Consider the following 17,700-nt stretch of genomic DNA (forward strand, 5'->3'; position numbering starts at 1 on the left):
AACCAAAATGTTAATGTCTTCAATGCTGTCCTTCCCTCTAGTTCAGTGCATTTCAATGGGGGTTAAAAGGTAAAAACACTCTAAAACTTCAAATACCCATTCACATCATTACAAGCTATACCTAGTCTCATCTCCCTCCTCCCCCAATATCCTGCTTCTCTTCATCAGCAGTGTTAAATAGTGACATCTACAGAGAAAATGAGCAGAGGCTTCTTCAATAAAACAATAGGGTATCACTAATTCTATTGTGCTTATTGCTGCTGAGCTGCTCTTAAAATGGTCTCATGTTGTCCATGTGGAGCTCTATGCATCTGTGTAACTGATAATCCCCTCCACAAGCCTATCACTCAGACCATCATGCTTTTCTGGTCTCTTGAACACATAGCACTTCAGTTTATTATCTGGCTTTCCAAATCTGTGCTTTCCTGGACAAAGGGTTTTCCTTTCAATCTTGCTTCTAACTCCTTGTCATTACATTTCAGACCCAAGTATAAACTTGTATTTTGTACCACTGCCATTAGTCTTCAGGATAGGCCCAGTCTGGCAAACACAGTTATGGATATTGTTATTATCTGTATCTGTAATGTTCTCTGTGCAGCTCATTGTAGCCATGGGGATTGTTCTTATGGGCCTTGAACTGGGTTTGGGTTGGGCTGAGTGCTGAAGCAGTTGTGCTCCCTCTAACTCCTCACTTTCAAAGGAAGCGGTTGTCAGATTGCGCTTCTATCTCCAACGAGAGAAACTTGAAGTCCAGACATGAGTTTTGTATCTCCCACTTTAGTCCTTAAGAGCAATAAAACTGGGAAGAATGACCATTACAAAATGATAATTTCAAAATGGCCTGGATTTCCCAATGGATTTGTTCATGTGGTTTGGGAAATCTCCACCTACCTGGTTAAATGCCTGCTAACCTATGAAACTCTGGCCTTTGATGCTTGATCATCCTCCTCTTAATTAAATTGCCTTGACTTCAGCAGTTGTAAGATCAAGACTTGGGGTAATTAAAAAAAGAGCAGGTGTATCTGAAAGTAACTAAGCCAAACACAGCATACATTCTTGCTGACAGATGATGTGACTGGCCTGTTGTTACAGGATATCACAGTGCTGTGGGGCCTGAACAAACTTTCCTGCCCCAATCCAAATTTCTCCAAACAACAAGATTAGGGATACTTCTTGTTTCAGTGGTTTTCTTCTCGGTAGATGTTGCAACTTAAGACTACTTAAGATGAAGAGGATTGGAAATGCTTCAGGCTCATCTTGACATATTTCAGTTTTTACATTCTCTCCAGTGAAAGCTGATAGTAGGGGGAGAAATTAGAGAAGGGGGAGTACTATATTCATATTTGTAAGTATAGCTATTGGACTGCAGTGAATCATGCAGTTTGTATACTGTTTCTGTGTAACATTTATTATTCACGGATAAGATGAAAAGCAAACACATATCAAACACACGGGATGGGGAATACTTCACTTAAACTCTTGCTATTGTTTCTAAGTAGGAAACAAACCTTAGAATATATCTCGAGGGATTCCTATAGCCAACACTTACATCTGAAACTACAGCAGCTATTCCAGAGAACAGTACTTGGAGAACTGATTTGCCAATAAAAGCAAATTAACGTGAAAAGATGTTTCAAAAATGACACTTCTAAGACTATTCTGCACATGTCTAAAATTAAAAGGGAATAAAACTTCTGTTTTCATTAGTTTCAATTTCAGCATCACGTTATTTGCCATCCTTTACTCTGTATGTTCTTAATCTACCATTTGCCTCAAATTGCTTGGAGACAATATCTGCAGACCCCAGTACACATAATTAGCTGGGGCAGAGGGAAGCAGAATATTGCCAGAACTAACTGCATAGAAAAAGCCCTGCTTGTGGAAAAGGCTGAAATAAATGCATTGTTAAGCCTAGCAGGCCACATACAATGCTTTGGTACGTACAATGCAAGGACTGCTTTGAACATTGCACTGCATTGCTGCATGGGTGTCAGAAGCAAAGGCAATGTCTCCTCCTCATGGGGTGCTTCTCCCCTCACTGGGTCCTGGTGGACAACTCACCGCAGGAGTCCCGCATGGCAGTGCTGCCACCTGTACAGGAAAAACGCGAGTCTCCCAGACTGGCCCAGAAGTGCTTTGCAGAGGTTTGCGTGCAGTTAACAGCACAGGGAGAGACACCGGACTGACTGTCTCTGCCACACAAGCCCAAAAGGAGACAGGATGTTGTTCTGGGGCAGAACTGTAATTCAACCATGGCCAATTAGTTTTAATTTTAAAAGGGGAATAAAATCTAATGAAAATGTCTACTTTTATATTATCACTTGACACGTGCATATGGACAAATATTGTGTGCTAGAATAATTAACATTTCATGACATAACATACAACTACAGCCAGAACAAGAAATCTGACATTTTCTAGACTGACTACTATCAGGCATAATTCTGAATTTAAATAAAAACAGCATTTCTTAGCTGAAAAGGGTTTGGGAAAACCCTTTGTTTGTTTATTTGTCTCAAGACTTGAGGCATATCTTTCCATCCCTTTGTTGGTTTAGGAGAGACTCCAGCAATGGCCTCAGGCAGTGCATAGTGCAGAAGGGGACAGGAGCCAGGGAAGGCACAGAGGTAACTAGCTGTTGGAAAGAGGGAGAAAGAAGAAGGTAGGAAGAAGAATAATCCTTCTATTTGTCTTCAACTATTACCCAAACACTAAGCCAGATTCCTCAGGCTGAGGAAGTAATTTCAGACTGTGCTTCTAAAGCAAACGTGTAGCAATAATAAAAATAAAGTAGAAAATTATCCAAAACGGAAAAAACCCTGATACAGCCGTGCTGTGGCCATATAAAAAGATGCAAGAGGCAGAAGAAAAACACACAGTGTAAGGGTTTGAAGTAGCTCAGCAAGTCCTTCCTAATGGGCTAACAAGACAATGCCAGGAACAACACAGCAGAAAAGGGGGAAAAGGCGGCATTCAGGAAATACCACAAAATTACAGTTTTAAGATTATTATGAGAATGAGCCATTTACTGTAGGCACCATTCACTTTAAAATCTTGTTACAATTGTTCTCTTTATAGCCTCAGTCACCGTAATGAGACTTTGCTTCCCTTACACACTCACTGCAAAGCAGCACTGTGCACTGTTCCTTTGACCTTTTATAAATGTCCACAGTTTGCTGATGTCTCATTCCTACCTCCTCTTCCACAAGAGCTCTGGCTCCCGACACCAATGGTGGGAGGACCTGTTTGCAGAGGACTTAGCTGCAGCCAGACTGTGTCCTGGGCTCTGCCTCATATGCTGGACATCAGAAATGGCGTTGTCTCGGGCAGGGATTGGAATAAGGTTGGATTTTGCTGTTGAAAGACCAGGGTTACAAAACTGAAGAGGTCTGCACATCTGTCCTATTAAACTTAAGTATTTTAAAATGACAGTAGATCTTGACTCTAGGCAAAAACTCTTCTTGTAAAGGCCAGTTCTGCTGAAGTACTGGTGAAAGCTCTTGTGAAAGCAAGTATAAAAAGGACCTCTTTCCAAGGGTGAATTTGAACTTCAAATTTAAATCATTTGAGGACCTGACTGGATAACCAAATGGCTATAGCTCTCAGCTGAAAAGACTGTGTGTTAGACCCAATTCTGATACGCACTGTGTGTGCCTCAGTTTCCTCTTCTACAAATGAGTTGTAAAAATACTACCCTCCTTTTGGTTTTTGTGTGTCAAAAATTCACAGATGAAAAGTGCCATAGGACAGTTTGGCATTGTAGTTGGTACCACTCTTACATCTACTTTGTCACTGTTGCTTCATACCAAATTAAACAGAATTAATTCCTTTGGGTAGTAGTTTTTCTCTTAAAATTCATTATACCTGTTCATACACAGCTGTGTGCGCACACACCATTCACGTAAACATCAGTGAGAAGTGTATGTCTGAAGGTGAAAAAAGATGAACTTGGAGATGAGGTACAGTCTGGGAAAGTGCTGAAATGCTGCCAACTGGAGACACCCGTGTGGTAGGCCTCTCCTGAAGCCATCTTGCTCTCTCCTCCTACCCAAGAGAGTGCTGGAGAAAAAATGGTTGTGCCAAGCAGGCATTCAGCAGCAAAGTCTTGTTTAACTGAAACACTCCTGAGTGGTTAACAGCCACAAGGACTGCGACTGTTTTCTGTTACATCTATCTCATTCAGTCTCTTTACAAAATGATCTGCAAGCTGAGGGTAAGGTATGAGCTTTGGAATCAAACCTGCATGTAAAGATGAACCATGCAGCAGGCATTATTTGTTTTCTTGTCAGTTCACGTTCCCTCTGTTTTACCTGTTCACGCAAAGGGTGTGTAAACCTTTGCTGCCCTGAACATCAAATGCTTTCCCAATTACTCTTTTGGACTGCTAGCTACTTTTGTACTGGATTAGTCTAAAACGAGAAGGCTGTGACAGGCTGTACAGAGCAAATTGTGCTTTTTACAATTATTTGTGGGGACTGGAGCCAACCACCTGCTTCAAAGCCTGGAGAGGTTAATTGCAGCTCTCTTTCTCTTGACCTGCATACCAGAGCACATTGCTGGCCGTCCTGCCCTCCTGGTTGCAAACTGTCTCAAATAGCACTTTTCTGATTTTGTCAGGCAGTTGACAATGGATAGCGACAGACTGTTTTAAACAGGCTTGCTCTGTGCATTTTAGATGAGAGGGTGGCATTCTAAGTTTTTGCTGTGTCTTCTCACTGTATAGTGTTTGCAGGAGTGATTTAACAGCATTTTCTCTCTTTGTTCCCTCACAACCAGCAGCTCAAAAGAAAACTGTGTGTTAAGTCACCCGCTAATGTAACTCTGCCCGTGTTGCCCTGCTGCGTCAGAGCTTGCCCTATGGCGAACCTGAACACCTTCTGATGTAAACAGGCATGCACTCCCCAAACTGCAGCAGCAGGTCGTATGAGTTCCCCTTCCAGCAGCATCACAAGCCACTTCTGGCAGTCAGAGTGTGACCAGAAAAGTATTGAGGAGACTTGCAAGGGGAGAAAGTGAAGGGGAACATTTGCAGTAGGCCATCAGCCAGAGAATACAGCTGGCACCAAGTCCCCAAAGCTCAACGTGTGCTTCTCATTCCCTCTTCACTTTGGAGGAGTGTCAGAGTGCTGTTAGCATGAAATCCCAGCTCTCATCTGAGACCAGGATGAAATTAATTCTTTGTCCTGGGTCTGTAGTAGATTCCAAGTGAAATAGGAGTGCTGGGCATTTTCTATACATGCTCAAGGTTCTCGTTCCCTTCAGATGAACCAAATCTACTTTCAAGTAACAACTGCTGTAAGGTGTAGTGGCAGTAATTAAATGGATTTGAGTGTAAGAGAGGCTTACTCAGGTGAACTTTAGTCTAGCCTGAATGGTTAACAGTGGTCATGGTTTCACGTGCTTTATCATGGGATTCAGATGACGGCTGTGGTTTTCGCCCTTATTTGCACAAACTTAATTTTCCTTTAAATTCTTTGGTTTGCTTGTACCTAATAGAGTAAACCCAAATTCCAGACAGAGAACTGAAATAACAACGTGTCTGTTCAAGTTTTCTTATCAAGGCTGGATTATTTTCTGGAAGATATGCTTAAGTGAAACATGAGCTCTGAACTCTACACAAGACCACTGGGTGAACTTCTATAGCATAACTATATATACTGATGTATATTTACATCTTGGTCAGTATATAAATGACTGAATGGCTCTGTCTAGACATATAATCTATGAAATTTGTAAGCCTAGCCTGGTATTTTTACAGCTACAATTAAAGTCCATCTTTCGGTTACCTAATTTAGCACCTTTCTTGCCTGCTGACAAGAAGACAAGAACATTTTAAGCAGCAAGAAGAGAATCTAAAATATTAGCTGCTGTCATGTCAGATACTAGTTATTCCCCTGATCTGGTCTTGATGTTTATCCCTCCCTCTCTGAGTTTTCTTAATTATTTCTGTCTTGTATTAATTCTCACAAAACTCCCTAGATGTAGGCTTTATGATTTAGAATCTCAACTACTCATTCAATTAATGGGCTTGCTTAATGTGCTTAAACTTTCCAGAGACACTTGTGACACATTATGAAGGGGAAACAAAGATTCTGAGTGTGTTCCATCTCACTTGTGGTACTCCTGAGCCTGGAGTCCATTTTAAGGTCTTATCAGATAGGTAATTTTTTTTTTTTAATTCTTGTACTCATTAAGCATTTATGTGGAAGGAGTATTCTCTCCAGAAGAGTGACTTAGTTTCCTTTGTCCTATCCCTTGCAACCTGGCTTAGTCCTTTTGTAAAAAAGCAATTGATTGTAGTTTCAGTACATTAATTAGGATCTGAGAAGCTGACTTGAAAATGGCAAACGTGGAAGTGCAGCTCTTTTACTTTATATATGGGTATTGCATATGGAGAGAAAAACATTAGATAGTGAGCTTTTCTAACAAGAATTTCAAGGTGCTTGACAATATTTTTAGCAAAGCTATTACCTAATAATAAGCAGTATAGGAGAATGACATTAGTGGTACAATGATGTTATAAAAGGGACAATCTGAAAAGTTTGGCTGCGTGGTCTCACCAAGTGTGAAACAGTCATTTGATATGGTCGATGTTCAGTGGATATATACCAACAGCTCAGCGGGCACAATGTTTCCCAAATGCTTCTCCTTCCATGCTTGGCTTGAGAGTTGCCATAATTTTCAATGTCATCACAATAATTCTGGAAATAAAACTTGTAACCGAATAACCTGCATAAGGGTTGCTTTTATTCTTTTGCTTCTGAAGTAGCTGATTCTTAGGCAAGTTGCCTATAAATCTTAAAAGCATTATGAGACACATTTAGGCAAAATTTTGTTATTTAAATGTGCTCCATAGTGATAGTAGAACTCAGGTATTGTCCACCTAACAGCAATATACCACATTACAGCTCAAGAGAAAAACTGAGATTATTCTGAGATTTAAAGCAAGACAAACTGAATTTCAAAGTCATATGTGAGGACTGCCTTTGAGGAAAAAAACGGCTGCTACACATTTTCTGTAGTTTTTCTTGGCTCAGTAACCCCTAATTCCTGTTAAGATCAGAAAAGATTTGAGGTACATTTGCAGAGCAAAATCAGCCTGTATTTCAGCATATTCCCCACTGAAGTCTGCATGAGTTATCTCAGTAACTCCAGTAAACCAGAATTTAATCACTGGCTTAGCCAGAATCCCTTCAGATCTGAGTCCCAATACATTATACAACATGACACAGAACAGTCCTGACAAGAGAACAAAGTCCATTTCAGTAACACAACTACATCGCATAAGCCATGGTTTTAAAAGATTAAAACCACGTACACGGACTCTGCTGGAGACCATCACCCCTCTCTCGCTTCAAAGCAGAATGCCAACCTGTATATAGATACAAATATATGTACATATGCATGTACATACACACACATATATACGTGCATATAGATATATACAAAAATGTTATACATTAATCTAAATGTGTATATATATAATCTAAAAATATACACCCATGCATTCATAAATAATATTAAAACAACGTACCTTATGAAGAAGGAGTTCCGTTTTTCCAGGATGCAGGTCAAATGCGTTGCTACATCATCTTTATATAATAGGATCTGTGCTCAGGACCTTGATTTTGTGCCAAAGGATTCCTGAGACCAAGAGGGTAGATGAGTTATACTATAGAGCCCACGTGCTAGTTTTGGCAGTAATTTCATATAAGGACACAAAGCAACTATGAAGACATTTTACCAAAACAATTACTGAGAAGTTCTAAAAATTAATGCTTCTGCTGCACTTCTGCTCATGAGCCATAAGGGGATCTTTGTCTTTCAGCAGTACAGTGCTCAAGGAAAAAGGAAAGGATTCTGTTTTATGGTTCTGACTCAGTCTTTTTCTTAGTAACATATGGCCCCATTTTTCCCAGGTTCTTTAAGCAAGTTGTAAACATAAACTTTGATGCACATGGAGTTTGATTCATGAAGAGTTTAATTTGCCTAGTATAAAAGATTCACATAGGTTATATAACATCATTAAATTATTTTTGTAGTTTGAGTAGTATCCATTGAGGAAAGCAGAACTGTTTCCCTGGGGTCCATTTATCACTGTTTGCTACTAATTAGAAAACTGAAAATGCAATATGCATGACTCACATTATCAGTGTTGTCTTTGGACTGATGTATCATTCCTCGTGCTTCCTCAGGAACTTTTATTCATTTCCTAATTAATCTTCCTTTTTCTTTTTCTTTTTTTTTTAAGGTTTCTGACAGATGTGACTCCATCTTCGTTAATGGCAAGGAAATGAAAAGCAAAGTGGATACTATTGTTAACTTCACTTATCAGCATTTTACCACCCAATTAGAAGTGACGGTCTGGGTTCCAAGGCTCCCACTGCAGATAGAGATCTCTGATACAGAGCTTAGCCAGATCAAAGGCTGGAGGATACCCGTCACAGCCAATAAAAGGTATGCTTACAGCATTGGCACAGTCCAGATACATGCCCAGGGCCTCTGATTTTAGAACACAACAAATTTTTAGAGTATTTCTCAGAATCTAAACTCTCCTGTTTAAAATTAGCTTTAGAGTCTGTCCTAGGCTTCATTAAAACATCCAACAATGGTATCAGCAGGCTATATTTTATATATATATATATATATATATATATATTTAAAAGTTTAAAAGTCAGTGGCTTTGCCTGGAGAGTTAATCAATTCCCCACTACCTATCTCAGGAAGTCGTATCATACACTCTGATGTGCAAAAAGACCTGGACCTCTCCCATCTTGTATGTAACATCTTCTCTGTGTGTGTGTGAGAGAGGGAGGGGAGGGGAGGGGAGAGAGGTCAAGATCCAGTGCTTAGGTTTCTGGCTACAGTGCTAAATAAAATAGGGCCAGGGAGGGAGTCAGGTCACTGGGCACTGGCAGGGGGGGTTGGACTGGATATCTTTAAAGGTCCCTTCCAACCCAAACCATTCTATGATTCTATGACTTTGGATGATTATTCAGTCTGTGTACAGATGCACTGTACAGCAGACCTGGATGAATCATTACTTAGCAAATCTGAATTAGGCAAAACACCACTTATGCTCCTGTTGAAGACTATATTCTGATGAACGGATTCTACCAGGATAAATGTGGATAGGGAAAAAAGGAGACGGAGGGGGACAGGGCTTTTGAGCTCTGTTCCCATCATTCCCTACTGAAAATACCCATTCTAGAATAACAATCATTTGGACAATTTGCAAGATTAAGAACTTCCAGGAACACTGCTATATTGGTGGATTTCAGGCTAAGTTGAAAAATAGTACTGGAGAACAAGGCATGACACCAGCTCAGATTTATAACACAGTGAAAAAGGATTTCTGGCAGCAGTAACTGTAGCGCTAAACACTGTTGCAGTTCTAGCTAAAGCACTGGATTTGCTCAGGAGAACATCTCAGCTATTGAAGAGCCTTAAAGAGCCCGAACAGACAGCAGTGGAGTAGAATTATCTAACGCTTTATGAGGGCATAAAACCAAGGGTAATAGGACACAATTTACAGGATACTCAGATAATGAGCTCCAAAGAAGGGGACTGACTTACCTCTTGGCTGTGTGGACAATTTTTCTGGTTATGACAGAAGAGGAGGTGAGGATCTGGCACAAGAGAAATCTGTGTGTTTGCTTCAGTGATGAAGGCAAAGTTGCCATTTGTGGCAGGAAGAGATTTGCTAGGTGAGGAATGAACATATGCCAGCTGCTTAAAGTTTCACTTAACTTACCTTCTTCTGCCTGTAATGTGCCTAGTGCTGAAACACTCCCTTAGGCACAGCTCCTACTAAAACCAGTGGGGATTTTGCTGAGTAAATGGCTGCAAGATTAGGCTGTTGATGTTTATTATAGGAGTAAACTTTCAGCAGCAAGCTCAGTGAGTTAGACATTCAACTGTGGTTAACGGTCGTGGACATTCTGACTTTAAACCCATTACACGCAGTGCTGGAAATTTACCCCCTGGTGTCTAGTTCTGATTTATTTGGCCAGCTGAAATAAAGATAATGGTCTGAGAGTCTGCTCTGTTTGCAAGCTGGCAAGCAGTGTGAGTTTGCTGCTGCTCACATTGCATCTGAACTGCTGGCACATCTTCAGCAAGCATTTCCCGTGAAGGGTGGAAGAGAAAGTATGGACACTGTATTATTCCCCAGAATTGCAGCTGGTAGTTTATGACATTGTGTGTCAGCAGCCCATGCCTGTGTGAACGGGAAAGGTTTCAACTAGAAATAAATTATCTCTTGTTTTATGGAACACTCATGTGGATTTTTTTTTTAACTTTGGGGGGGGTATTCTAAATCAATAGGCAGTCTAGGACTAGCATTAGTTGTGCTCACTCTGACGTTTCCTTTGTACTTAAGGTTTTTACATTTCCTTTATTTTTAGATTTGGATGGGTTTTACCCGAGATTTAGTGGCTTTTCCTTTGGGTTTTTTTTGGTGTTTTTTTTTTATTTTTATTTTTTTCTCTTTAATTTTTAACCTGCTTATGCCTCCATCTCCTTCATAGCTACATGTTTCTCAATATCCTAAACATGGGGGAGTTTTTATGATGAGTTTTTACATGGTGATCTGAAGCACACAAGCTATTCGGACTACAGTCAGAAGCTGCAGGATGGTTTCCTGAATCCTCATTCAGTGATACAGCCAGAAGGCCACATTGGCTTATTCTGAACAATGCTTCAGCCTGTAATTCTTCACAGTGCCTGCCCAGGATGTATAATACAGCGTTAGTGCTGTACAGTGAGAATGTTGTCATGTGTGATACCTGAGAATAGGTTTGAAAGAGAGAGAGGAGAGTGCTTTAATCTTTTATAAAAAAACCAAAATCCAAGCATTTCCCAGCATGTGTGATAGCCATAGCATTGTATTGCTTCAATTTCTTTTTCATGTAAGAGCCAGTATTTGCAATTTGCATGAGATTTTTGATATCTGTCCTTAAAGGAAACTAATTTGAAAAGAAGAGGGCGTCTAACTCATGGATTATTTCAACAGTCCCTGCCAACAGGCTTAGGCAATCTTAAATTTAGGTTCAGTTGCACATGGCCCACAGATCAACTGAAACTATATCACTGTCCTCAGGTTTAGTCATGGGAGCACTGTAATGTGTCTTCTTCATTCTTCACCTCACCACAAAACAATCTTCTACTCCCCTCCTGTCCACTTAGGGTTAGTATCTTCACACCGCTCCCTTGTCTTCTTGGCAAGAACTAAATATTGCTATAAAGTAATTCATCAATACACAGAAGGTAAAATTTTTGAGCATTTCTTACAGGGATTGTGCAGAGTTGCTTCAGCAACCTCCAAACATTCCTTCATCTCCTCTGGCTCCCCCAGTGCCTCGTTCCCACATGCTCAGCATGGCCATGCTGGTTCAGTTGTCTGAGGGGCTGAGCCAGATGGCGGTTTACAATAATCTTTTAAATGTTTTTATTGGTGCTGTCGACAAAAGAAATGCTTGTGGAAGTACTGCCTCAGCATGGCTGTTCTTCATCTGAATATAGCTGCTTCTATTTCAGACCTAAAAAAATGTTTATATGCCCCAAATCACATCTGTTCTTTCCCATGATGTTTGTTGACCTAATAAAATTTATTGCTTCTCCCTGTAAACCCTGTCATGTTTGTAATTGTAAAATACATGTGATTACAGACATGTTTGCTTACCTAACTTCTTGAATAATTTGCAAAAAGCAATGAAAAAGACAGGATCTTTAAAAAAATTTTACAAATGCCACTTGCCTAGCTCAGTTAGAACTGTGTTGGTTTTCACCTGGTCTGAACTGTTGTGAGAGCAGGAACTTGCTAGAGGATGAGAAAGAAAAAACAGGCTGCTTTTATGCCAGAAACTAGAAAAAAAAAATAGACTCCCCTATGTAAGAGCAGTAATACAATTTACCAGGTCAGTCTGCAAATATATGGCAAACCTTTAATATTATCCAAAGGAGAATCCAGAGGAGAACTTGATCTGTGGTGTGTGCTACTGCAGATATGAAGAGCCTCCCTTTCCAGATGAAAGTCAGCTCCATGGATCAACTCATGACTAATGCATGGTACGTGGTCCTTGAACTAGCATGGGGTAACAGAAACTCTACTGCTGCAATGGGCTGCAAAAAAATCCACAATCTCAGCAAACAAAAGGTGTATATTTAAATTAAAGTCAAATATTAGAGTGTAGAAGAGGTCCAGGCAGACTCTGCTAGTCTAACAAGAATATTTATTTTGATTCCTCATGTATCTGCAAAATAATTGCCGCCTTCTTGAAGTTCCTGCACTAGCTCTATGCACATACATTTACATAGGATGAGTGGCTTCAGCTTGCATTAATAGGAATTGCATGGCAAAAGTCTCACAGAACAACCTGGAAATCTAATTTAACTAAATATTTGCAACTGGGATAGCACAGTGTTTTCATGAGGCTCCCAAGGAGGCAGACATCACACAGTATGACTCCAGCATGTGCTTCAGTATCAGGCACATACTTTACTGGACTTTTACCAGCATCTGGCCTTACTGAAAAATAGCTGATAAAGCCATTACTAAGTCATGGTGACTGCAAACCTCTGAGTAGCATAACCCTTCAAAACCTACAAAACAGAGTTAAGCCAGACATGGTGCTTATGAATGGCAGTCTGGTGAACTAATGGTAAATTAGGTGGTAGCTCTGCTTTGGTCCTGTCCAGTACTAGAGGCAAAAGCAGGAAAGTTAGCATAAGTTAAATGCAGGAAAAAAGTAAATGGCTTTAGTTAAACCTCTGTGTGAGTGCTGCCGCTCAGAAATAAAGCCATAGTTTAAGGTGAATTAAGTGAAACTGGATTCAAACCATTCCATTTATAAATAACATCATCTGCATAATGCTTGGACATGCTGTAAATTCACTCCTTTAGTTATTTGACTTTAATGTCCTATGGAGATAAGGCCATAGAGATTTTTGTTAATAGGTAGACTCTATTTTCAAGATCTGTAAATACTGCATTTCTTCTTGAACTATGAGTGGAGCTACATGCAACTTAGTTCTGTAGCTTCCACTAAATCAACTTCTAGTGGCTTGTATTTTGTATCCAAAATAGATCTTTTTTTTCAATTGGGATGTTGCAAATGTTTTTTAAATACATGACTCTTTTTAATGAGTATTTCAAATTCAAACCCAGCAAAACTGATTTCTTTAGTAGTTTTTTTTAACAGGAAATTAGCATCTGGCTCAAGAACATGATGCCTGGTTTGAGAGTGGTGCAAATTAAGAGAGACCTACTTAAACTGCTCACAGTGTCTATAATATAAAGTTGACATCACTGATTAGATCAGTGCTAGGAGGCACCCTTGTAACAGGGCTGCTGTTTTAACTCAGCTCTCTGGCAAAGGCTTTCTCTGTGTGAAATGTAAATTAAATGTAGTTCTGGCAACCTTGGTTCATGCCAGAAAAGCAAAAAATCTTCCAAGCAAGTTTGCCAAGCAGCAAGAAACAGGATAAGAAGGATTCTGAGAGATATCCAGGGCTAACCATGGAGATGACCAAGGGGAAAAAAACCACAATACGCAGCAATAGCTTATATTCATGAGGACATGTCTTAAAAAAGAAAATGAGCTCACTGCTTAATGAAGGATTTTAAGCCTACTGAAAACACTGTAACAAGAAGTTTAAGGCTCTAAAGGGAACTATGCAGTTCAGTGGATCTCAAACATTTTGTTGCACCCATGGAGACAAAATACTGAAATGCTCTGACTTACTAACTGAATCATGGATTTGTGGCTTTGAAGTGGAAATGGTTATCATTTGTTTAAAAAAAGAACGAACTTGAGATGGTACCTGTAAAGCAGACTTGCACAGCTTGTATTGAAAATTCAAACACCTCTCTTTTTACTTGGCACTTACATAAGAAAGTGCCTTGCCCATTCCATGGTTTAGGGATGCTTTTCTGGTGTTCCACATTTGCATGCAATAGAAACCATGTATTTCTAAGGAGAAGTATACAAAAACCTATAAATGTTTCTGTAATGAAATGGAGCCCTTACCTTTGTTTGTTAGAGATACCATAAGGAAAGAGTTGGACTTGAATCATCTTTTTGTAGTTGGTAGTACTGGCTGCCCATACAGTCTCAAGCCTGGTAATAAGGGCAGGAGTGCTCCCTCTGTGCCCTTACGCAACGCTCCTTATCTCTGGCCATTCTTCCCACGACTCACATTTATGAGCTGTATGGGACTGGGGCTGAAGAATTCTTTCCCTCAAAGTTGTTTTGAATATATTTCCATTTGAACAGTCCAGTAGTCTAAAGTTTTCAACAGTAAAAGTAGAAATAAATAAGCACAGAAACAGATATGAATAACAGCAACACATTGGATCTGAGTAAAACATCTAGTTATGTAACAGAAACAGAAACCAGAGCTGTGTGAAAAAATATTAAGTCAGCATCAATGTTGAACCTGTGAACATTTTTCTTCAAGCCACAGAACACTGGTTCTGTGTCTCTCTTCCTATAAGAAAACTGGTTCCCACTGGTTCTGTGGCTCTTTTCCCCCAAATCCCATAAGTACTTCTCACCTGAATAGCTTCTGCGCATTTTTCTCCAATTATGCACTAGTACTAAAGTTACTGTCTGTATTATTAAAAGAATGTCAAATCCCAAAATCTCAGAGGTGAACCTGATTTTCCCAAAGTCTGAGATTATTCAGAGCTAGGTTATGATTTAGATGAGCTGAAGAGGGTCAGAACACAGGAATAAATTGGAAGTGGGAACATTAAGGAGTTCATAAACTCTTTTATAGCATTATAAAGCCAAGACCAATCTAAATAGGCATGGACCATGTAAGCTCTATGAATATTCCCCTCCTAGTACTTTCCTTGCGGCTGTTTTGCTGACCGGCTGGCTTCAGCTCATAGTCCAGATTGACGCTTGTGTTGGGAAGGAGAGAACAATTGAAAGTTTCCCTGAAATACCCAGCTTGTCTAATTCTGTAAGACTAATTTCTTTGTATAATATAAATCCTATTTTAGGATCCTGGGTTTTTCTTAACAATTTAGTGGTTATTCAATGATGCTTCATTCAGCAACTGATGATGGACACTGTTGTTTTACACACACAAACCCAAAAAGCCTGTACCAAATACCATTTACATGAGGCCAAATATATATATTCAGCTAAGAAGTGAGGCATTGAAAATGTATTTCCAGTGTATTAGATTCTGTAACACCAGGACTTTCTATCATTTTGAAGAGCACAAGGGCTTTTCTTAGATATGTTTTCAGCTTGCTGTTTGCCAACTTTGTCATAAAACAATTTATAACAAAAGCAATTCTGTTTTATAATAGTTTTTCATAGCTGGTATTTCAAGGGAGAAGATAAAGGAACACAGTAAACACAAAACTACTTCCCAAAATACTGTGAAAAATAAGAAGCTTACCCTGTATTTCCCACCCTGGGTATAGAGCTGGCTTCAAGCTCAATAAATAAGTAAAGGAGGAAGGCAAATTATTTCTAAGCAATGAATTCCACAGCATGGGGGCATAATGAGTAGAAGTGTGACCACCTAGTGGTTAATACCTGACTTGAAAGAGGTAAGAGAATCCATGTGTTTGTCTGAAGAAATAAACAATAGGAAAAAAAAAAAAAAAAAGATAACTGATGGGAAACTGGGTTTTAAACCAGACAAAATTCTGTGAGGTGTGACAGCACTGCTACCATGTACAAATCACTGTGATGCCTTATATAAGGTTTATGGAAAGCTGTTGTTACATTGTCACAGGTTGTATTTTGCAAGGGAGACAGCTAGTTAGAAAATGTGAAAGAAAGCATGTTTAATGCTGCCATTGTTTCTGTGGGGTGAGAAGTAGTCTTAACAGCCTGACATGGTGTAATCTGAGTAACTGATGTCCTGAGTGGTAACTTAAGTGCCTAATTTGGTTTTTTGGAAGCCCCATGTGGTCATTACATGACTAAATATACCAGACACTTGCATGACCTGTATGAGAGTTAAGGTGAAATCATGTTATATTTCTCAAATGCAGAGGGCTTAATAAACCTATGAGAGAGAGATGTGGGATAAGGTGGGGCAGCATTACCTCAGCAGGGAATCCCAAATGTGTTACAATGGTTTTGAAGAGACGAGCAAAGTGATACAGATGTTATGGGCAAAGGTGGAGAAAAGGATGTTAAAACATCTCCCATGCCTTCTGAGCTGCTACAGGGGTTTGTTCCAGAACTGCCCTCTCATAAACGTTTCACGCTGCTTTCCTTAGCCCTCTGCGAGATTTGACTGCTGCTTGGAGACACGGTGAACAAGCCGTGGTTCCACGGAAATCTCAGCAATGGCTTCAAGTTGCTGGGAGGTCCCACTCAAACAAAGAATTCCGTAACAGAAATGACAGTAGCTTTTAAATTGTGCAGCACCAAAAAGCTGTACAAGCATCTCGCCAAGATTTAGTAACCTACACATCCAAAATCTGGTTTCCTATTTCTCACACAGCAGCAGATGATGGTAACATTAATCAAATTGAAAATACCATGCAACTGAAGCTCTGCAGTGTTGTAGGGAGATCGTGGTAATGCAGATAACAAACCTGGATCTATTTACAGGCCTACCCGTGACAGTGAGGATGAAGAGGATGATGAGAAAAAAGGAAAAGGTTGTACCCTCCAGTATCAGCATGCCATGGTGCGAGTCCTCACACAGTTTGTAGCTGAATCCTCTGAGTTTGGAGGCCACTTGACCTATATGCTAGGCTCTGAGTGGCAGTTTGACATCACTGACCTTGTGACTGATTTCATGAAGGTAGAAGAACCCAAGATTGCTAAGCTTCAAGATGGCCGAGTTCTGGTTGGTCGTGAGCATGGCATCACCACGGTCCAGGTATAGCCTAAGATGTATCTGCAGCTTCCATAGAGAGAGTTCTGGATGCACACACACAATGGCTAGTTAGCTTAGAAAATTAACTGCTCTCCGAAAAAAACAAGCTGAAAAAAATTTACATGCTAAACATAAAAGGAAGTTTGAATGGGGTTTCATTTTTTGCTGGTCGTCACTTCCATGAAGTACCTTCAGGTGAAACTTAAGGGATTTATCCATGTTAATGTGACTAGCAACACAATGAGCTTTTCTGAACAGTGAAACAGGTTACATGATGCACACAACTAGCTTCTTTTAATTTAAGTGGGACCTTATGAATCTAACAGTTGGGAAATTTTACCAAAGATCTACATGCATCTTTATATGCTTAAACTGTCTTTGAAAAATTAGTCCCTTTATGTTCACAAAATGAAGCACAAAAAATGGACACAAAAATAATCTTCAGACATCTTTCAGGGTGTTCACCACCTGTATCTCTATCTAACTTCATGCATATTTCTTAATCAAAATAAAGGAATACAAACATTGGGGCTGCTCTTATTAATGGCAAACATCCATAATGTTCCAGTCACACTGTTTCCTTTGTAGTCAACACAAAGAAACCGGTACTTTTAGGGCTCAGCTCCTTTCAGCCTAAAACAAATATCACAAAGAGGTCAAGGGATTTCTGCCCTTAAAAATGTCTCTTTCACTCCAGTGACTATAAAAGAGCAGAAGGCAGCTAGCTCCAAAGCAGGTAGCTATGCTTTCTCATGTTAGTTTAGACAAATCGCACCTCAAATATTTTGGGCTTGAACCAGCTGTTTCTGGCATCAGTAGAAAGACAACTGTCTCCTTCTG

General features: G+C 39.8%; 1 protein-coding gene across 1 annotated transcript in view; it reads left to right on the top strand.

The window, feature by feature from the left end:
* The window catches only part of TMEM132B (transmembrane protein 132B), a 259,981-nt gene that overhangs the window by 237,821 nt on the left and 4,460 nt on the right, over positions 1-17,700 (top strand). Inside the window, exons 6-7 of the mRNA XM_049806661.1 lie at positions 8,252-8,457; positions 16,590-16,863. Of these exons, the coding sequence (XP_049662618.1) occupies positions 8,252-8,457; positions 16,590-16,863 (480 nt within the window). The remainder of the gene's footprint in view (positions 1-8,251; positions 8,458-16,589; positions 16,864-17,700) is intronic.

The sequence above is a fragment of the Accipiter gentilis genome, chromosome 7 (genome assembly GCF_929443795.1).
Source record: "Accipiter gentilis chromosome 7, bAccGen1.1, whole genome shotgun sequence".
Taxonomy (NCBI): Eukaryota; Metazoa; Chordata; class Aves; order Accipitriformes; family Accipitridae; genus Astur; species Astur gentilis.